Genomic DNA, 23,232 nt, shown 5'->3' with positions numbered 1-23,232 from the left:
GGTTCTGGTCTTTCTCTGCTGACTACTGAGCTTAGACTGGGCGCCTAGATTATGGCCAGCCAAAGCTGGGCTGTGTGAAGTTTTGTTTTTAGGTTGCTGGAGCAGATCGCGATCTGATGTCTTCCTGGTGATGCAAAACGAGTCTGGTGGGGGCCAACGAGCCACATCCTCCCTGTTGGCCAGCCACAGCGAATACATCCAATGACTTGAACTGATCCAGCCCATGCAGCTTCCTCCTTCCCTGCTCACCTTACTCTGGCTTTTTGGAGAGCCAAGATTATTCTTTGCACCTCTTCCTGGGAAGTCTGGACTCCGCAGATCACCGCGCTCTGTGGCTTCCCACCCTTGTGGGATCTGTCCAAATTAGCTGTGCCTCCCCGTCAGCCACGTGCAGCATTTCACAGCCACAAACAAATGTCCTCTTTTTTTTTTTTTTTTTCACGTGCTGGCCTTGCCTTGCAAAATCGAACAAGTTGTATTACATGGTATCACTCGCAGGAAGGCTGAGCTGATACCTCTGAAGACATCTCAGCTGATTAGCTTGCATCTCTCACGTCGTATGGAAACTTCTACGGTTCCGAGTTCCTGCCCCTGGTGACACCAGTCCTCTCAGGTCATCACCAAGCGCACCCTTTCCATTTATTTTTTCCCTTCCATGGAAGCTGATGCTAGAAATCCTTAATGAGGCAGCAGACTTGCTCACTGCAGTCATCCCATTGCAAGGGGGTTTGTGCAGGAGGAAGGTTTCAGCTGGATGTCACGTTTGCTTTCAGACCTGGCAGCCGTAGATGTACGGCAGACCCCAGCCTTATGGGCTGGGAACCTGAGCATGGCTCTGCGAACCCCTGAGCTCTGGTACTCACCACAAACCCCACCTCGGGGAGGTATCTGCGAGAGGAGACACTGCTGCTCTCCAGTGGCATCCCCACCACACTCATTTTGCATCACCAGGAAAAGAAGTCAGACTGAGACCTTCTTCAGAGGTGAATAATCCCTCAAGAAGTGCAATGGAGAAGAAAAAAACACATATGCTGATTTAAGAAAAACATGAAAAGAAAGTGTGCAGCCAGCAGACAGGGAGGAATGGGGTGGCTGGGCTCTCAGGAGAGGACAAATCTGTAATGATAGCCCTGGTGGATTAGGAAGGACCACAGTTCATCAAACCCTGTCTTCCAGAATATGAGTCTTCTGACCAACGTGAGATATCCACCTCAGGACTCCCTAGGCCAGAGAAGATATCTTTGTGTTCAATAACTCATATAGATTTTTCTTCCATGAAGCCATCAAATTAATTTTTGAACCTGTAAAGTTTTGGTATCCACAAGATCTTGTGGTGAGGCGTTCCACAGCTCACCTAGTGTTGTCTGAAGACCCACTCCCTTTGGTTCCCTGAGCCAGCTTCTTGCTGTTTTCATTTAAACATCCAAATTTTTCTAAGGAAACAGACAATGAGTAATTGCTCTCTCTCCAGTTTACCCATGTGGCCATCCGTTATACACCATCTTGAAGAGTCCTAATTTATTCACTGTTCCTCATATAAAAGCTGTTCCAGAGCTTTCATCCTTTCTCTACATATTCCCATTCTATTAGATCCTTTTTGCTACTTCATAGCGAATAAATACATACAGACTACAGCAGGTTATAAAGGCAGCCTATGACTGCATTGGAAAGCAACTTTCTGTGTTTCCAGTGCTGAAAGGATTACTGGGAAAAGCTGTTTTAATGATGTTTGGGTAGTCAAGGTTACTGGATTGTTCCCAAGGACTAAGACAGGCATAACATTCCCTCCAAGAGACCCACCTGGAACGGATTTCAGGTAATAAAGTTTGGGAATCCAAAACAGAGCTAAAAAAGGCAAATACAACCCATAAGATTTAGGGATGATCCCCCAAACCCGATTAAGATCTTCCCATATGAATTTTTGGCTTCCTGGTGAAATTAGAAAGGAACTCAAGGAATTCTTTTGAACTGGAACAAAATCAAACAAAGCAAGAGGTGGGTGTGCTGCAATGCGATGGAAACACTTTGTCTGGATCAAAAACATATTAAGTTTCGCTTGAAGAGGTTTAATTGTTTTCTGCATTTTAGCAATTCTCCTGACAAAAATAACGTCTTGAAGTGTGCACCAGAGGCATCACCTACCCGGTGATCCAGTGTGTCAGACACAGACCCCCCCAGATGTGACCTGAGGGTGTCCTGGGGCTCTCCCACACCGAGGGAAAAAAAATTGGGAGACCTGAAACACCTGCTACACCGACAATACGTCAAGGTCTGCAGCTCAGACTTCTGTGCTATTTAAGCAAGCTCAGCAGCAGAATGGCCTGCCCAGCTGCAGTCCAAGCACCGTCTCAGGGAAACCGTGGCACTTTCTGGTTTGCAAACAACAGCTCTTGCAATGCCCTACCTTCCCGCAGCCTCCTCTCCAAGTGCTGGCCATGCCTGCTCTCTCGGGCTGGGACAACAGTCAGATAAGATGAGCAACATACTGCAGGACATGGAGTAATTATTTTTCCGTGATACTATTTCTACAGCGATTCTGCACTGGATTATTTGCTGCAGATGAAAGAGTGAGCACTGGGGCCCTGGGCTCTGCAAGTCCAGTTTCATGCAAAAGACATGAATTCTACAGTGCTGCTAATCATTGGAGAAGTCTTAATACAAAGGACAAAACAAAGCTCTATTTTTATCCTGGAGAGTACAGTGCTGTATTAAAAGCACTTGGAATTAGTCTCTTTGTCGTGTCAGGTAATGAGAGCCAGCTCCTGCCTGTTCTCGCCGTGTATCGGTTTTCTGTAGGTGGATGTTATCTGTACCCCCACCCTTGCATCACCCAGTGAGACAGACAGGGAGTGGACAGGTCTATAACGTGGTTCTTGGCCTTTGGCTGGATCTGGTTTCTGCTTCTAGCCCTGGAGAGGAAAACAGTAACATATGCACAGCTGGGAGGAAAAGAAACTACACTCGAAGCGAAAGCCATTCATTTTTGTTTTGCACAGGGGGACAAACATGTGGCACAGAAGAGGCTTGTCCGTGTCTCCTGATGGGTCAGAAATGGGAGTAGGCAGAAGGGATCAGACTTCTGCATCCAAGGTTATGTTTTGGCCAATAGATTGCACAGTCTTGCTCTCTGATGTCTCACCAACAAGATGTCTCACCAGCAAGAGGGTACGACGTGCTGCCCTGGCCACTGCCTCAACTTGGTCTTGCTTCTCTGCGTCTCTTCCACGCATATGGTCCATCACACGTTGCTCAAACATATCTCACTGTTTTCCTGGGCTCAGACACACACACATATCCATAGCTGGTGCCTCGCATCATGCACATGTCTCCTGCACACGTCCTCTCTCAGGGCCCTTGAGCGTGGGACCCTTTTCTCGTCTTGAAGGTGTTTTGTAGGTCTCCCCAGAGGACCAGAAGGGAGAGGACAAAGACGAAGTGAGTGCTGTACTCCCAGCAGAAACTCCCTATTTCTGTTCAGGTCATTCTGTCATGCATCAGTTGTTTGGCTTCACCAGCTGGTTTCCAGGAAGAGACATGTGACATTGGATGAAGCCTCTCATATTCTTCAGGATGCATGTGTAGGACCCATGAATATGGGTCATTCAGTTGTGTGCAGGATATTTAGATCGCATCTACACTAGTAAATTAAGCACTGGCAGGCCATGGCACTGCCCCTTGTCCACACACAGCAGGGTACTGCCAACCAGGTCTGGTCTGAGTTTTTCCAGCCTGGCCATGTCCAGCTTGGCCGAGGGCTCAGGACAAGCACTGGAAACCTCCTGTAGTTTCATAGTAGAGTTGTATTCATTGTGGTGACTGTGGAGATGCACTGACAAGTTTTGCATATCTTGCCCTGGTGTTGCCTGCTTCCACTCGGTCTTGTTGGTCCCTGAGAAGCTGGCTCCTGATGATAGTTTGGCAATGTCAGTGGAAGAAGGAGAGGATGGTTTGGAGACAGAGAAGAGGCATTCAGGGGAAATGGCCTTGGACCACCATAGAAATCAGTTTCTTATATGCTTTTCCTGAAGAAACTGCTACCTGCCATAGTTGGAGATAGGTTTCTGGGCTGGAGGTACCATCAGTCGGGCCCATTTGAGCCGTTCTCATAAACTCTCTCTCCACCTCTACGGTCTGTCCCTTCCTTTGGACATTAAGACATGCAGAGCCCTGGGGAATGGCTCTCCAAGAAAAGCCATGTGCATAACCTGCCGTTACCTCTCCCAGAGGCAATACCCCCGGGCACGATGCCAACAGCCCCTCTGAGGAGCCAACAGACCGACAGCTGCCATAAGGAGGCCTAGGCTCCTTGCCAGGTCCAGGGAAAGGATTGTGTTACCAGCTGATTAGCTGCATGGTGATGGCTACCCAGGCAGGAAACAAAAGCAACACAATGAGCCGCACAGCCCTGCCCCAGCACCAGTCCCCTCCATTATTCACAGCAAACCTGCATCAGGTGTCATGCCTTTATCTGAGGTTCTGCTGAATAGCACTAATCAGCTGCGTGTGAATTATTCACAGAGACCACGGCTCACCTTTCCAAACACCCATTGCCAGGGCTCTGCTTCTCCCCAGTCCTCTTCCTCCTCTCCAAGATTTAAGTCAATCTACCCTCCTGCTAAGACTTGTTTTGCACTTCAAGGTGGGTGGCTCTGGGGTAGTGCCCTTGGCTGTGTCTTGGCACTGTTTAATTTACTGATGTGGACATTTCCCAGCCAGCAGGAGGAATGCCGTCAGTCTGAACATAAATCCATGGCTAATCCCTTTATATTCATGACCTGGAGCAGTGTATTCTGCAAGCTGTTTCCTGCCACTCATGCTCAGATAGGACATTGGAGCTCCAGGAGACCCGGGTCCTTCCAGAGGCTGGATAACCAAGAGCAACCCAAGGACATTGGACACCCATGTATGAGCACCCGAGCTGATCCCTAACTCCCCATAGACACCTATATCTACAGTGAGACAAGATGAAGCTGCTTTGGGGATTCTGCTTCCCACTACCATCAAGGAAAAGACAACCTGGGGCATTGCCCTTATTCACACAAGTCCTTGACACAGTAATTCACTACAGTCATTAGCTGCTGTCTCAGGATGGTTGTTGGTTTGGTGGTGGTGTTTGGAAGAATGAATTCACCCCCAAAATATGGGTTATCATCTGGGTCAATGGAAAGCCATTTTCTGAAACGTCATTTTACCATAGCAATGCCTTGGTGAAAACCTTGGGATCTGTTAGTCACACTGCTGACATCTCGTGATGTCCCAGAGGAGATGCCAGCGATTTTGTAGACAGCACAACTCCAGCCATGTGAGTTTTGCATGATACCACGACTTTGTTGGCAATTTTTTTTAGGGTGTGTGGTTTTCTGGGCTGCAGTAAAGCCTGTTTCTGCCTTTGTGTCATCTACACCATTCTCATTATTCAGCAGGTGGAAGTTTTGAGGGACACTAGCTGCAAAAAGGGCCCCTGGGACAAGTGTCCTTTTCCACTTGCAGCTGATGCTGCGCAGGCCCCTTTGCTGCAATGCTTGCATTGCAAGGCTGTAATCCCCACTGCTTTGGACGTGTTCCCAGTTCCATACTTCAACCCAAAGCTGGCTTCGTGACCACAAGTTTTCAGCACTCCCCCAAAGCTTGTTCACTTCTCAGATTTAACATTTTACTTGTCATTGTGTCTTTCGTTTTCTGTCTGAGATCTGAGATGCTGCAGTGATGTATTCTACAGGTGTAGTTTTCCTAAGAGTCACTTTCTTCTTCAGAGGTTGTCTTGTCTGGCATTTGCTGAGAGGGCTCTCTGATTCCCGTTCCTTTCCTTGTCCTTCAGAGACTCCTTTTCCTGATCCTCACAAGGCACCTCCTACATGGATCAGCTGAAAAAGCACTTTACTCAATCTCTTTCCACAACTGCTCTAAGTTCCTCGACATCGTCCATCTGTTTCCCTTTCACTTTCCACTTTTTATCACCTTGGTTTTTGTTTGTTTGTTAGTTCATATCCCTTTTACAGTTCCCCCCCCCCCCGTAGTCTTTTCTAAAGAAGTTTGGTTGTTTGTTGTGGGTTTTTTTGTTTATTTTTAAAGGAAACGATAATTGCTTTTGTCTCCTTTGTTTCTCTGTCTCTTCATGCAGCCAGACGTGAAGGACAGGATTGGATGAGTGAGGGTGGCCACAGCAGATCAATAGACTCGAGATACTTTGAATAACTGTGAGAGTTACTGTACCTTGCCTGAAGCGTAGTTACAGACTATCTGAACATTGCTAGATCATGGCAAAGTGAAATAAGCTAAATTTAGGACTCCACGCCTAGAAACCATGCCCTGCTATGCCATATCTGTGATGATGTCATCCGAGAGATTTTGATTTCTCAAGAGACTTGACTCATCCAAATCAGAAATCAATCCAGACCAGAGCAGAAATGGGGCCTCCTTAAAGCCTCACTGCTCTCAGGGAGGTGATCCCATGTCAGGCACACAAAGTCCCATGCTTAACGTCCTGGACTGCAGAGAGGATTGCTCCAGTGGCCCAAAACAAACGGCCAGGTTGCAAGGGGAGTACACCATGCTGGCTATCTATGAATTGTTGAGAGACAGATTGAACACTCATTTTCCACGGGCATGTTTCTGAGATCATTTTACCATTGTCTATAAAATGCCACCATGAGGAAACTGTTCCTAACCTGAAGGGCTTTTTAATTTAGCAGAGAAAGAGAGAGCAGGTAATTAAACTCTGCAAAAAAAGACTCTTCAGGGAGATGCTAGATGCTCCACTACTGTGCGTCTCTTAATCAAGATTGCGTTCATTCTGCAATTAGCCCAGTGCCACTGATCGAGCCTCTGGGCTGCCCAGAGGCTCGATCCGTAAAGGCAGGGCATTTATGTCCCTGCTATAAATAGAGGCACGTTCCCTGCAAGATGGACCCAACCGAGCCCTATGGTCTAATCTGGCTGGTGACCTGGCTTGGTGGTTTCTTCCCAGAGAAAGCGAACTGCTGTCAGAGCAGGGAAAACTGCTCAGACAAGGGAGAGAGGCTTTTCCACATCAGAGTGAAAGGAGGGAGGAAGGAGGCAGCGGCCCTGCACATATGGAGGGGACACCAAGGGTGCATTGCATGAAGGGGCAGGTTTTCTCCAAGCCAAGCCCAGGGCAGCAGAGCTGGTTCTGCTGTGGCCTGTGGCAGGGCAAGAAGAGACTTTGAACTGGGACCCGGACCCAGCGCTGCTGGGAAGGACAGACTCTGCCTTTCAAGGCAAATGCATCCTAGAAACAGGAGCAGCAGTCCCTCTTCCAGCCCATAATGATGCAAAACAGGTGAACCCGCTGGATAAATGTTTTTTGTTCATTGTTACAGGCCAGCGATAGTTTCTGCGTAATCATCATAAAAGAACTGGCACCCTCTGATCCACTGATACCATTTTTTAATGAAAATTGGAACAATAGAGAAATCCCAGAACAGCAAAGTATTCAGACAAGGTGATTGGAGAGAGCTGGGCTAACCTGGCAGCCATCCTAGGAGAATCATAGAAAAGCTTGTACAGAATTCAATGAATAAGTAATTAAAAACTGGAATGTAATCAATGACATTCAAGGTAATTTTATGAGGAGATAGGGCCTGTCAAAACAAGCTTGGTTTGCTTCTTTGAAATCAGTTTTTCTAGTAACTGCATGAAAGGAATATAATCTTATAAAATGTTTGGTTTAGTGCTGCCTGCTATTAATGTTACACACTGGGAAACAAGAACAGATTAATGGAGAAATCCTAAAAATAGGAAATCAGTTGAGAATCAACTTTGAGTGACAGTGTTACAGTGCAATTTTGCTATTAAGCCCATGATTACTACATCTGTGACTGAGATGTAAAAAGAAATTTATATGATTTATAATAAAATTTTCAAGTAATGTGAAGACTGATGGAGCAGTCAATCACGAGAGAACAGAGGCAGCTACACAGAATCGCGAGGATCTTGAGAAGTGCCTCAGCCAAGCAAAAGGGGCACTCACAAGCCAAAAACACTTTCGAGATGGAGCATTTGCACCTCAGACTGACAGAAAGTGGACTGGACTTCCACAAAGACAACAGCTCTGAAAAGCGTGCAGAGCATGCAGCATAGCAGCCCAGCATGACACCTGGTGAATAAACAGCCAATTGATCCATAACCGTATAAACGGGGGAGGAATGGGTGAGAACAGAGAGATGTTTTTTCTTCAATCTATAGAGCTGGGGAGAGGTAAGGAAGAACTAGATGAAGGTTTTTAAGAACATGTTGAACAAGCAGCTGCCAGAAATGCTTTAAGTCAGGTTGCTCCTACCCTGGGACACAAAGGCCATCTTGAGAGCCATGCCCTCCCTAATTCCGATGAGTCTCTAAAAGTTCAAGCATCCCTCAGACCCCAGGATGAGGTTTCCCCTGGAGCTTCATTCTGTCATGGACGGAGGGCTGCTCTGTCCCTTCATGTCACCTAGCTCAAGGTTGGGGAGAGCACACAGGAGCTGGAGGAGCTGCCTGCTACCCCAAGAAGGGAGAAGACAGCTCCGGACAGCAATGGGGAGAGGGCAGATAGGAGAGGTAGCCCCTGGGGAACGGGGCAGCATCAAGGCATCCTCCAGGTGAGCCTGCTCCAGGAAAGCCATTCCCTCGGCTACGATAAACCTGCCTTGGCTACATATACATTACACTACACAGCAGTAACAGTACCCAGAGCAAGAAGGCTGCTTGCTCAGACCAAGGGAGTCCAAGCTCAAGGAAGGCACTGAAGGAGCATCCAGCCAAAGAAGCACCACTGCCAGCACGGATGCAATATAAACAGCAGGTTCCAGAGGCTGGAGATGACCCTGGTCCTCAACAGCCAGGCAGCAAAGGAGGTGAATGTCCCAGATCTGCATCTGTTCCTCTCAGGTTCCCATCCACCCCTCTGGACTGCACAGTCTCCAAGGGATCGATTCACACGCAGTCCCTTGGACAGTTCACGGCTGCTGAGATCTATTGCATGTGCCCTGGGTAGACATCACTCACGAACTTGCCATAGCCACACTATCTCAATGTAAGTGCCCACAGCAACCAGTTTGAACACGGCTTGAAGTGACTTACACTAAGTATGGACCCTGTGGCAGAGCAGATATCTCACCACAAGCCCTGGGCCACTCTTCTTGTCTGTATCTGCCATCCATTCCCCACCAGAATTGGTCAGCTGTGCTGAGACCTCTTGGGGAGCTCAGGCAAGGAGCCCTGCTGCCTTCCTCCTCCCAGATAGCAACCAAATAAAACAAGTTCTTTCAACTTTCCTTCTGCTACTCAAGCTCCCATTTAAAAAGCAGGACAAAGATCGGTAATTCTGGGAGTTTGTTGTTTTCTTTTTTCTTTTTTTTTTAATCACATATATTTAATATTCCCACCCTGCACGCCATCTGTCTGTCTCTTCACAGTTTCACTTTTTTGGCTCTGAAGCAAGCTTTTGCTGGCAGTGAACATGTATCTGTGTGTTTGGGAGATGTTCTGGAGACCCTGCTGAACTCCAGCCAGGGAAGGCACAGGATTTCAGGGCAAAAATCATTGCTATAATTATTCATTACAACAAATTATTACAACAGTGTATGTCCCACCTGGGATCCAGGCCCAATGGTTAATGCAATGCCCAAACAGAAGGAAGAACCCTTCCCTGGCCCTGAAAGAATTTATAAAAGAATAGACAGCAGGGTGGAAAGAGTTGGGAAGGAACAGAGAGCCCCAGATCACAAACTACTGGGGTGGTATCCTGCAATAGATGCATATCCTTCTTGCATGGGAAGGACTCTGCTTCTGATGCCAAAGGCTGTGAGTTCAGTCCCCTCTAGCAGCATTTTGCTTTTTGCTTGGGAAAGGCTGAGCTCCTACCATTTAGTGGAGTGGTGGTGGCTTTTTAAGCCAGTGAAACAGTCTGCAGTATTGATTAGCAACATAAGTACATGATGTAATTTTGCCCCAACCATTTTAATCCATATTTTCTATGAGTGCTATCATTGGAGCTACTGATCCCTTTGAACACACATCTGAGTGAATTCCTCCTGCTCACAGGGAACCAGCACTGCAACTACATGTGGCCTGGGTTCCCCTCTTTCCACATAGCAATTCTCAAAACTTTTTTCCATTCCCATTTCTGGGCTCCCTGTGAAGACTTGACTTCTATTTTGGAAACCATTGCTCATGGGAGAAGAAAGATCATGGGATGATCTGCAGCCCCACAGCAGAAAAGGCAGCAAATCCCTTCAGTAGAACCTCTATCCTTGGTTAGGCCATTAACTGCCTGTTGATGCAGCCTGCAAACTTTGAAACAAGAGATCTTTTTCTCCTTTCCTGTCTTTAATGTTAAAGGTCTGTAGGACGCTTCATGTCACTCGTTTTTGTGAAATGCTCCTGTATTTTTACAATGACAGCCAGGACAAATACACTAAAGTTAACGGAAGGGACAAACAACATTTCCTCTCTCAAGCTCATTACTGATTTGTGGGCAAAACTCAGAAAAAAATATTAAAAATGTTAATAACACTGCACATAATATAGAACTTCTGGCAACTATCCGAATGTCTAGGTGAGAAAAACTTAGGATACAAACAGAGTAAGACAAACCAGCAAGCACAGAATTTGCAAAGCTGCAGACCTAAATTTAGGTTTCAACTTCCACCTTGATAACAAATTAAAATACTTAATTTTCTCTTAAACACATGCAAATGGCATTGAATCACATGACAGGACCTTTGAAAAATCACAGATATGGAAAATCATAGATTTGGAAAATCGTAGATATGGAAATGACCATGATCTCATTGCTAGCCATTAGCAAATTAACTCACTGAGATACATTACTCCAGGGGCATTATATCAGGTGCCTATGCTTACAGGTGGTTTACTGAAGTGTTGAAGATGAAATCTGGTCTATAACTTTAGGCATTTGAGTGTGTAAATTCCCGTTTTGCCCTCTATGTCAGGGAATCATTGTTGCTCAAAGACAAAGAGAAAAGAAAAGATTGGACCTGACCTTCCTCACCCTACCCAGAAGACATCACCAATGCATTTATCACCCTCTGGTCTCCAGATCAAAACAGGGATGTGGCTCCAAAGCAGCACCAGCCCAAACAGGAGCTCCCTCTTCCAGCTGGAGCAGACTCAGAGTGGGACGGGTGGGAGGGAAGGGAAGACCACACTCTCACCTGTTGGTGAAGACTTTGCTGTAGTTGAACACCTGGATCTCCAGGATCTCATTCCCATCAATATTACTGGCAACCGGCCAGCGGAAGATCTGCAGAGAAAGGATAGGATGGAGATGTTAGGCTTGTTTAAGCTTCTGGAGAGTCGCTGCAGACTGAGCTGAGAGGTCCATAGAAAAATGCTAACTATCCCTCTGCCCGCTGACAGTGAGACACGTTCCAGCCCCTATATATATATGTGTGTGTGTGTGTGTGTGTGTGTGTGTGTGTGTGTGTGTGTGTGTGTGTTTATATATACACATACACATATATATATCACTTTCATTTTGAGAGGTTTTTTTTCCCTCCCCAAGCCAAGAAATCAGTCTGTCAGCCTAAATCACTGGAACTTCATCCAGTTCTCCAAGTCATGGATCTCTTGTGGCCTCCCGAAGCTGAGCAAACTCTTGATCAAGCTGCTCTCAGTGCATCGCAGGAAGGCAGCAGCGCTGAGTGACTCAGAGCCAGAGGGAGTGGGAACGCAACTCCCCAGATGCTGATGCAGCAGGGTAGATCCCTAAAGTCAGTTAAAGGCGTGACAGGATTGCATTCAAAGTCTTGAAAGGAAAGTGTTTATCAAGCAACTTCACAGGAAGAAATTTGCGACTCTTCAGAAATACGCCAACATTTGTCTTGTAAGCTAATCTTTTCCCCTTTACGTTCTTTACAGTGAGTCAAGGAAACAAATGAAAAAAAATACTGAAATATAAAAGAAAAAAACTAGAAATGGACCCGCAATAGTGATGTCATTTTGCTTGTCACAAGGAATGGGAACAAGGGCCCTGTACCCAGCAAAGCTGCTGTATACCACGTTTGCAGAACAGTTATGGTGCTTCTCGGTAAACCTAGGTGGGATGGGGTGGCAGATAGACTGCAGAGAATATCCCAGTGAGGACACTTCTTGGGGCATCCCACAAGAATCTGCTTGCAGCCCAGTGCTAGTCAATAGCTCTATCAATGTGCCACTGTCAGCGGTCAGAAGATTAGAAGGGATCTCCCAGATACATCAGCCCAATGCTGCTGTGACAAGCAGCTACAACATATGATCAAACCCTGCAAATAAGGCCCTTACTCTCCCATAAATGCTCCAGGGATATGAAACCAGAGGAATAAGCTGGCAGAGCATCCGACAGCAGGGTCTCAGCCTGTCCACACTAAGCCTGGGGAAGACGCCAACTCCGTCGAGCAGGGCAGACTGCCTGGAGCACATGGTACTAATGCTCTCCAGCCTGCCCCTGCTCAGAGGAGGGCTCTGATTGCAGGCAACTTCACAGGGGAATTTGTTGCAAGGGACACGCAACGGACATTTGCAAGGGGATGACCGCCACCCTGATGTCCTCTCTGGTGGTCCTCACACCAGTGAAATTCCTGGCACACCAGGCCAGGCACTTCCTCCTGATTCACCTTCCCTACCACCACCTCCGTCCTCTTTTTATAGTTGCATTTACTTTAACTTCTCCACCGCGGGGGTGAAGCCAGTATGTAATTTAGGCTTTCCTCATACAACAGGTACATTGTTCTCTGCTTGTTTCCTCCCACTTCTTTGATGCTCAATAAGCCAGTACTAGCTAGGTTGATAAACAGCACAGTTATGCAGGCAGTAATCCCAAGATTCATTCAGTGGATGCCTGTTCCCTCCTCCTGTCACCACTCCTGAGAAGTTGTCATATCCCGACTGTCCAGTGGGTGCAGGTGGACAGCCAAAGCACACAGTGCCTGGACAAGGGAGTAGATGGTTCAGTACCAGGTGCTCTCTCCCCCAACATGTTCTTTTCCACCATGACCCTCAGAGACTCTGCAGTGAAGAGGACAGAGCCCACCATGCATGATCACAGCAGGAGCCCATCGACTTCCACAGTCTTCTAGATGTTAAACTGGTCCCATCTATTATTTGCAGTTTCATCCAGACAGAGGACTTCCCATCTTACTTTGCACCAGCAGGTAACGTTTCCAGGGTCTGCCCCAGAAGTGGCTGAAGAGATCAACAGGTGGGTTTCAGGATTAAGCCTTTTCAAGGGCCAAACTCTTAATTTTTAATGATAATAATAATTTACTATTTGATAAGCTGATTTTTCTAGGATAAGGACTTCTGATTGCTTCTGACACAGAGAGAAAAGGTCCAAGCGCAAGGAACATGATTTCTGCCTGGATCCTCTTGGCCCTTCCTGATGCTCTGTCTGTGCATCCTCATCATGTCAATACAGCCTCAACTTTTCTCTGTATCCTCAGCCCTTGGCTACTACAGGACAGACCCTGCTATCTCTAGAGAAGAATAAACCGCAGTCCAAGCACAGGCGCTTTTCCACTCCCACACATCTGACTCAGGAGCAAGACTTTAAAGGAAGTCCTGAGGCTCTTCATGAAACCCCAGCTGAGCTCAAGTCCTGAACACAGCTAGGACCTTCAGTCTCACTGGGGGAAAAGTGGCCTAGGTTTCTAGCCTGGCTCTGGCAACAAGCTGGGATTCAGGAGCGGTTGTCCTGGAAGTTGGGGTAGCTGGTTCAAAGGAAACATCACCAGTAGGAGGTGACTGGTGCATTTCTGTCTGACCTTTTAAGGAGTCACCAGGAAGTCTCCCTTGAAAATATAATCCTCTACTTATCCATAGACCAAATTTGGGGGAGGAACCAGAATGAGTGCGTATCCCTGCCTCTGTCGCAAATGAATTTGGGGAAGTCTCTGTTCCCCGTTTCTTGGGCTATACATGCAGAGGACAGAGGCTATCCCTTGCTCTGTGTGCACGTACAAAACCAAGCACAGTGAAGTCCTGGTCTGCAATTAGGTCTTCTCCAGTAAGCCGATCCCAGGCCTCAGGTGTGGCTACCAGGGTAAGGTGTAGATATAAAGGTAGGCACCCCCCCCCTCTGTTAATGGTTTGTCAGGAAGCAAAATAGCAAATAAGGTCACTTGGAAAGTGCAGTGGCCTAGAAAGACTCCCAAGTTCCCCACAGAACTGCCTTTCTGAGAGCTTTCTGCTTCAGGAAGCCTGTTCAGGGATGTTGATGCTGCAGCCCATACACAGCCAGAGAGCAAATGCTGAAGCAATGCATACCCGAGAGAGCGCCTGCTTCTGCAGTACGGGATGGCAGGAGGTTGGGCACAGCAGGGGACCAGAAAGGGAAACGTGATGCAGAGGAGCAAGCTCCAATCTGCCGTGCTCCGAGACAGCGATGTATTATCCTGGGAACATTTCTGCATTGCTATTTCCCCTTAATTATTTTTGGTCTGGGGCGCACACGTGCCTCCCTGTGTGCCCTCGCTGCTGTTGGAGGAGGTCTCCAGCCCTGGGAAGAGTAGCAGCATTGCCTAGCCAGCTTTCCAGCTCCAGAAAGAGACCGTCTTCAGAGAGGATCACATTTGCGGAGCCTCTAATGCAATTTGCTTAAGGCACTTAAGAGTTTTGGCTAAAATCTTGGCAAATGCAATATAGGGAATCATTTTCTGCTGTCAGAAATAAACCATTCCTGGGGTGCAACTAGGATTCTTGGGGTTGGACCTCAGAAAAGGACTCTGAGATCTGAATTCTGCTGCAGATCCCCTGGATTTGGCTAAATCATTTAGGATAGAATCCACACGAAATGCCCTCAGTTTTGTGGTTCAAAGAAAGGGGCAGGATTCCTCCACCCTGACTTAGACGCCTAGAGGTTGCTTACTTAAATCAAATCCAGTTTGCCTGGGCTCTCTGTCATCAGAGAAACTTTTAGCACTTGCAGCGTACAAACCAAGTCATGACTCACGCTTTGGGGGCCCAAACTCTTTCTGGACAGAGTCTATCTAGCCAAGCCTATATGCCTTAAATCTAACCGCCTAATGAACTGGTTTGTGGTACCCCACCCTGTTTCCCGTTCATTTCACAGATCCATTTTTCCATGCTTCTAGCGGTGAACCCCACAGCACTTACTCTACTCGTTGCTCTCCCTTCGGCTGCTGTGCGCGTCTCTTGACTGTTGTTTGATTTTGAGCTCTTTGGAGATGTGGATATGGGATCTTGAGAGTCTGGGCCATGTCTAGCACATCGTGGGAGTAAGTCTGACAATAACGAGTGAACCTGACTGCATCAAGGAGGCTGCAAAATAGGAGACTGATGGAAATGAAAGTCTCTGTGCTTATCTCTGAGTTACAATCACCGCAGCCACAGCAGCTCTAGCAGCAAAAAAAAACAACTCAAAGGAACGAGTTTATAGCTGATTTTTTTTTCCCTAAGATAGACTTTTTAAGCCTGGAAAGGATTATTAGAGTCACACAGCCTGACCTCTTATATAACCCAGGCCACTGGTTTTCATGTTTCACTCAGAGGCTTCTAAAACACAGATGCCTTGTGGCTGAATCAGAGTGTGTTTTGTGAAGGGAGAGAAAAAAAAAAAGAAGATATCCCAGAATGCAAGCAACAATTAATTATGCTTCCAGATAAGTAGCTTCCACAGATGATTATCTTCAGTGGTAAACATTTGCACCACATTTCTACTTTAAATTCATCAGCTTCAGCAATCTGGCCTCGGCTCTTGTTCAACCTTTGCCCACCAAATTAAGCAGTTACCAAAACTCTTTCATTTAGCCTTTTAGCAGCTCCCTCTGATTTCATCCCTTGCTGCCTCTGGAGATGCATCGAGGGAACTACCCTCACGCTGAAGCCACAGTCTGCCAAGGCAGCGTCGTTTGCAACTAATCAGAACTGCATTTTCCCCAAAAGAGCCAAAATAATCCGAGTGTGGAGCTGCATCCTTCTCCTAAGGGAAATGTGTGTTTTTGGTGCGGGTCAGAGTAACACGGTGTGAGAACATTTCTGCAACCTGCTCTGTCTCGCTCTGCGCGTTGCTTCAGACTGGACCCGCAGCGTGCAACGAGGTGCAAGGCTCGGGGCAAAGCAATGCCCTAAGCCCAGACCACAAGCGTCCAGAAGGGAGACCCGAGATGGGCTTTGGGCTAAAAGCACGTAGCGCCGGCTCTCCCAGAGAGCACATTTTCTCATTGCAAGTTCATGTCGCTGCTGCCAAGTCGGCTGCAGGTCACCCAAGGACCTGCGCTGCATTCACGCATCCTCGTCCCTTTGCAAACAGATTTTCTTTGCCTTAACCTCTCTGCAGAGCGCTGCCCTCCATGCAAGCGACCAAAGAGGGTAAATGTTTGGAGCTGAAGTTTTCTCGGTTAATTTATGACAGGCCCTGAGGGACCACTTTCCTTCCTCAATTCGAAGCGCCTGCACTGAAGCGAAACACTGTGTGGCATTTAATGCAGCCTGAGAAGCTAACACAAGCCAGCATGCCTGTACCTGCAGAGCAGTTAAGCAGCAGAAGCATACATTAACTCTCAAGCTTGCATTCAACTGCTTTCCCCTAAGCCACTAAAATCCACCTGCAATAGTAACTGTGATACACCCCCAAATCTAAAAGCGCTCCCTAAATTTGACATGCACTAAGGTTCCTTCTCCGTCCTTTTCAATGCAGCCCCTCCTGTGAGAGCCTGACCTTTGCATGAGGCTGCACTAAATGGCTGCTTTTCTCTGTATATCCATAATAATCCATTATCCATAATAATGCCAGAGGACTCCAGGGACAGGGAAGCAGGGAATGGCTCAGAGGCAGGCTGGAAGGCTGCTGCTAGAAAGCGTCTTGTGTCTGTTTAAAAGCTGGCAATGGCCATTCTGCTTCCGCAAGAGCAATGGATTTAGATAGTCGGGTGAAAGCCACAGACTTTAAATTTATCCAGTGCAAACAGGCAGTCTTGATGGCCCACAGCATCACCAAATCATGGTGAATGACACTGGAAGGGCCTCTGGAAGCACATGGTGACCGTCCCCTTCTCCCCTTCTGCACTTCAGCAGGGCGCTGAGCACTGACGCAGCTCACATCTCCGCGCACAACAGCAAAGCAGGGCCAGTTTCTGCTTCCCATGAGCTACAGCAACCCAGAAGTGCCCCGCGCACGGGGAGGGGTAAAACAGAAACCTGGAAGCTGTATTTGCACCAGCCATCCCAGTTTAACCCACCACCAGGACTAACCAAACAACAGCATAAAATAGACACAAGTGGGAGCCTGGCAGGGATGTAAACCCTCCTGCTCCAGGACACACGCCAGCTTCTAACTACCGATGTCAGGAGGAAAATATCCCTGAAGGACAGCTATCCCAGAGGTTTCCATCAGTGCCAGTCCAGCTGTGTGCCAGATGGGGCAGGGGGAAGGAGAGGGCTGCACAGCTGGAGCAGCATCACATAGATCCAAAGTGCATGCAAAGCAGTGCTGGTGCTAGCAGAGATGGAAAGAGAGATAGAAGCAGAGAGCTGAACGGAGCTGATCTGACCCTGCTTAATAACTACCAGGTTCCCGGGGGAATGAAGCTTTGCACGACTAAAGACCACTTCCATTCCCCTGCCCAACATGATCTTGCTATTCCTTATTTTCCCTGTTCTGTCCAGCTGCAGCAAGACTGTCTCTGAGCCATCGCAGGCTGGCAGTGGTGCAAAGCTGCCAGCATTACATGCCCTGCCCTTCTCAGTCGAGCCCAAAAGTTCATCCAGAAAGCAGTGAGCGGCTCTCCTCCCTCCCTCCTTGGCGTATCTGAAATGCCATGTAAACTTCATGGTAATTTAAACAGAGGAAGAAGGGATAGTCCTTGGAGAGGAGAAAAGCAAACAGTTCCCCCTCTCGATTCCATCACATTTAATTTCTTCTGCAGCGAGGGAGCTGCAAATTAACAACTTGCAGCTGCTGATCGACTCAAGGCCTGACCTCAGGGAGCAGGGACCTCCCGCTGCCGAAACACCAGGCGAGGACATTCGCTAGCCCATCGGAGGGGACTGCCCGGCGGCAGGCTCTGCCCAGGCTCAGGCGGCGGGTGCCCTCGCTGCGGACCGCTGCAGCTGCATTTCTGAAAGCACCAGTGCAGGGGACGCGGTGCAGCAGGGACGGCTTTGCAGTCAGAGCAGCCTCCAGGCTGCTCTTGCCTGTTGCACCAGTCCCTGGGTGGGACACGCAGGGAACCGTCCACGTACCAGGAGTCCCCCCAAAGGTAGCGAATGCCAAGGCTGTCCTCTTCCTAGCGCCAAGGCTGTTTGCAAACACATCTCCTCTGAGCCCACAGCAGGGAACAGGCAGGGATGGCTCCGGGGAACAGCAGGAGCAGAGGAAGGGCAGGAGGCGAGCAAGTGCAAGGTGCACCCCAAAATGCTGGGATCCCCTGCTGCAGCCCACAGCAGAGCCCTCCCTCCCGTCCAACTGCCTTCAACCCTGCTCGCACCCTCCAGCCCATTTCTGGCTGGGACTCAGCACCATGCTGACCACCTCTGGGATGCTCTCCCTGCTTCCCAGGAGCACATCCATCACCATGGCATTGCTCGGTGCTGGGGCCGCTCCCGACAGCTCCCTTCCTTTCATTACCTTTCTTCCTTCCCTTGCTGGCTGGTTATTTATTCTCCTTGCTGGTTTTATTGTTAAAAGCCGTATTAAAAGTCCTGTGGAAAGCTAAGCAATTGATGCTGGCTGGGTCAATTTATCAGTTTTATTAACGAAGAAAAAAAAAAAGATAGAAACACAGAAATGCCGTTGCAGAATGCAGAAGCCAGACACTTCCCAGTGACGCTGTTTTTAAGAGAACTGGGAAAGGGCATCTTTGGCAAGCGATGTCTCCCCTTTTACAGCTGCTGGGTTTTTTTGCAGCACCTAGGAGCCTTTGCTGGACACACGCCCTGACACCACCCCTCTCCCATGGCTTTCCAAGATACGAAGGTGTCTTTCCAAGATGTCACGGCTACTGGTCATGGGAAGAATCACTACATGACCACATTTAAGATTACATAAGACATAGCCATGGACTTAACTGGCTAAGTCCAGCACCGTTACTAGACTTCTCTTTTCCTTCAGCAATAGCTTCCTCCTGTGGTTGTGGGAGAGCGGCAGGACAAAGCCCTCCGAAAAGGAACCATTTGGGATGCAAACAGGACACAATACAACTGTTCCTGATTACATAAAAAAGAGCCAAAGAGCTGCATCTACCCTCAGGAGTAGCCAGCAGCTTATCTTCCCCAAGCTCTGGAGAAGCACAGGTTTTGCATAATTCATTAAGCAATGAATAAAAATAATTGCAAAAAAAAAAAAAAAAGAAAAGAAAAAAAGATGAAACCAAATAAATAGAAATCATTGGGGCAACCCAAATTCAGCCTGCTAGCAGGTTCTCATGAATGTTAAGTAGTGGCAGGGAAGGCTGATGTCCTTGTTAACTCCGTCAAAAAAGCTTCTGGCTTCACGTGAACGTAATAATTTTCTGCTTGTCCCTAGCCCTGAGACAAGGCAGGGAGCATCCTCTTCATCCTCACCCTACTTCATGTCCCCTCCCAGAGCCAGTTTGGTTGCAAAAGCCTTCCCCAGACATTGGATAAGAAAATCCCCCATCCAACCCCCCCCCCCCCAATCCCAGCACAAGGTCATCATTTTGCCCCATCGAGGGGAAAGCAGGGGGAAATGGGGTGATTTCTGAGGCTTCTGGTTCGTATAGGATCGGTGCTCCAAGGAGCCACCTGAGCACCCTGAGAGCGCGCAGATAATTGAAGAGTAATGTGAAATATTACCCCACCTCTCTCACCTGGCTGACATTAAACTCGTTGCAATATTCTGGGAGAACGAGAAAGTTAAAGAAGGACTAAAACTGCGAGTGTCTCTGATAATGCATCGGGCTTTGCAGAGGGGGAGTGCAAGCCAGGTGGGTTTGCTGGAGGGCAGGCAGACCCTCCCATTTGTCTTTAACTTTCCTAAATCATGCAGTGCCCCGAAGCTGACGCCATAGGCAGTGCTCAGTATTTCTCAGGGGTGCTCAGTATTTCTCCGGCGTGCAGCCGGGGCCGCGGTGCAGGATCCCATCTCTCCAGAGCCCCTGTGGCTGGCAGCCCGCCTCGCTGCGGTCCGGCATCACCACCCCTAACCTGCCCTAACCTGCATCTCTCCTGCCCCAGGAGGCGAGAAACTCGCCCCATTTGCATCTGAGCCGAAACTCTTGTCTCCTGTGCACCCAGGCAACTCACCCTGCTGGCAGCCCAGCTGCTGAATCACCCTCCAACCTTTTCATCGCTAACAGGATGCAGTGGGCATCACGGGTGGTCCCTTTTGCCTAGCAGCTAATGGCAAAAAATCATAGAGGCTGGGTCATGGAGCAATCCTATCTCCATGAGTGAGCTGACACCCCTGGATACTGCTCCGGTGAGAGGACACTGCCCATCTGGAAGAGAGAGCATCATTTTTTTGCACCACGAATATTGCAGCCCGTACGCACCCATCACTTCACTGCATGGGGGAACACATGGGGCTGAGCCTCATACCGGGCACGGCGCCTTTCTCCTCGTGGTGCTCCCCGCAGGTCCTGTCCCTGGCTCAATATCCGAGATGTTGCATAAATCTCCCGTGCTTTAAATCTTACACAACCGTCTTCCCCCTGCAGCTCTGGCTGCAAAGTAAGGGCCGGGAAGGCTGCTAGGCACAAGCCGTCCGTGCCACACATTGGTGGCTCCCTTCGGCTTCCCCAGCAGCAAGGATTCGCCAGCTCCCTGCCAGGATGTTGCTAATTGCTATGCTTGGACGTGGACATATGCAGAGGACAGGACATGCCCCTTCTGCCTATCCCTTGAGGTTACTTGCCAAGCATAGTGACTGCTGCCAATAAAACCTGCCAGCTGGACTTGTCGTCAATGGCACGATGATTTGCCATGTGTGCATACAACCCAAACAGAAATATCTGCTTTCCCAGACAGTCCTGTTGGCTAATTACTACAGGCAATGCAAGACACGTTTACTACTTCGTGACAGATTTCTTGTCACTCCAGTGTTCACACCTCTATCACGGCCATTGCATCAGAGAGTCCTTCAGTGACACAAGATAATGAGAGATTTAATAGAAGAGGAGGAAACAGGGCTGCACCTCTCTAGCATTTTTTCTGGTGTGGCTTGTGCTCTGCACTGCATCGTAAGAAGGATGCACCTAAGCAAGCATCCAGCCTGTTCCTCCTGAAGACAGCTCCATCCAGCCCCAATTATCAGCTGTGCGCTAGCAGGGACCTCCATTCAGCTTCTCCGCGTGTGGCAGCGTTACACTGTCGGTATTAATGCTCTTATAGAGCTCTGAGCAACTTACAGAGCAGGGCAAACAGCATCATCCCCATTTCAACGTATGCAGAAGCCAAGGCCCATTTGGTCTAATCTTGCAGATTTGGCTGAATTCACAGCCGGTCACCAGCAGAGCTGGAAAGGTGAACCCAGGAATGTAGGTTTGCCTTTCCCTCCAAATTGCAGTAATGTAGAGCTCATTGATAGTTCCCTGTATTTTTTCCTGCCCAGAGAAAATGTGTTTTCAATATTGCTCACTGTGTGCTATCAGAACTCAACAAACTATTTTGTTTTGGGCCGGTTGGACAGTATCATGGTATGGATGCTAAAGCAGAAGCTGCGTGTCTGACGTAGCATTAGGCACATGTTTAAGCAACTGAACGCTGCATGGAGCAGCTATGCCCATCCGGGGTGATCAGTTAGACCCTGTGCAGAGAAACCAGTTCTTTTAGGACGGGAGTCACATCCGTCCCCATCATTAGAGTAGGAACCACGGGATACATCTGCAGTAGGTACATGATGCGCCACTTGCTGTGCTGGGATCCTGGGGTGACTTGCTGAGATAGAGCTGGTGGGCACTGAGAGTTAGGCAGGATGAAATCCTCTCCTCCCACCTCTACTCTCCCCATAACAAGTTCAGCTCCTCAGGAGGACTACAAGTCCCCTGATGCATCACACTGCTGTAACGTGAGTTGCTGTGACAGCTCACCTGGAGGGAGACATATCAGGACACCATGAGAGATATCTTCATGAACAAAATGTCATTATTCATCTCTGAGGTCAGCTCAGGACCCCTTTGAAGAGTTCTAGTGAAATTTAGGAGTGTGTTATCTAGGATGAAGTATCATCTGGCTGATTTTCCTAGCTGGTGGCTTTGTTCTTCCTCCTTGGTCTGCCAAAAGCTTTGTGGACTCTTTCAAGTTGAAGGGGAACAAGAGGAACTCCTTGTCAGACGGCCCCATGGCTTTGTCCCCATGTCACCCCCAGGAAAGCAGGAGCACAGGCATCTCAGCCTGCCAAATCAATGCCACGGCAGTGCTGCAGAGACACGGCTGAGCCATAATAACAGCCAGGGGACTGAAAAGGAGCTGAATATGTCTGGACTGGCCTGGTGACAGCTTAAGTGAGGAAAGGAGAAACAAGCTAATGTGCAGACATAATGTGAAAGATGATGCCAACCTCAGAGACAGAAGAGGATTTCCAAAGGATACGAGCCTAACTGATGGGATAGTTTTTCAGGGCATGAGCACACAAGAGACTTAAGAATGTGCTTAATTTAAAAGCCAGTGGGATTATTCACACTTTTGGCAAGTCCCAAGCCCTGGAGTAAGTGGCATGCAGGGACCGCGTCCACACTGCACACCAGCTGTGCGCTCCGAAGCAATCTCTGTCTGCACTAGATGTTGGCCTTCGTCCCAGGCGCAAAGCAACCTCTTAATCATGTTGAAGTTTCCTCTTGGATGGAGCCAAGTGGTTCGTGGAGCAAATCAGGGTGTTTGCAAGGTGGACAAGCAGGGACATGGGGGAAGCCTAACTGATGCATCACTCATCACCCAGCACAGGGAGACAAGAAGAGCCCAAAGCTTGGTCCAGGCACACAAGGTTGCTCCAGATCAACTTGTCTCATTTTGCTGCGATTCACTGCGTAGATACTACCAGGCTGATTTTAACCAGGTTTGCAGCGAGGCACTCGCGCTGGGAACTGCTACAAGCATGACAGATATGGGAACAGTGTGAGACTCACCCCCACACATGCGGCAAGAGGCACTAGACAAAAATACGATGCGCACTATAGAGTCCTAGTATACACCTACAGTTCAAGGCTTTCTTACAACTGTTCTCCTTTAAGCTCTACAGCCTCTGTCTTCACGATGTGCATCTGTTTCCATCCTCTTCTGCACATGGCCTGGGACCACGAGTGGCTCAGAGCTTGGTTG

The 23,232-nt window shown here is 48.4% G+C and overlaps 1 protein-coding gene across 1 annotated transcript in view; it reads right to left on the bottom strand.

The window, feature by feature from the left end:
* Positions 1-23,232, bottom strand: part of OTOF (otoferlin) — a 118,621-nt gene that overhangs the window by 85,044 nt on the left and 10,345 nt on the right. The window contains exon 3 of the mRNA XM_067294892.1: positions 11,175-11,263. Coding sequence (XP_067150993.1) covers positions 11,175-11,263 — 89 coding nt within the window. The remainder of the gene's footprint in view (positions 1-11,174; positions 11,264-23,232) is intronic.

Source organism: Apteryx mantelli, chromosome 3 (assembly GCF_036417845.1).
Source record: "Apteryx mantelli isolate bAptMan1 chromosome 3, bAptMan1.hap1, whole genome shotgun sequence".
Classification (NCBI taxonomy): Eukaryota; Metazoa; Chordata; class Aves; order Apterygiformes; family Apterygidae; genus Apteryx; species Apteryx mantelli.
The sequence above is the reverse complement of the archived record's forward strand: the minus strand, read 5'-3'. Positions and strand labels throughout refer to the sequence as shown.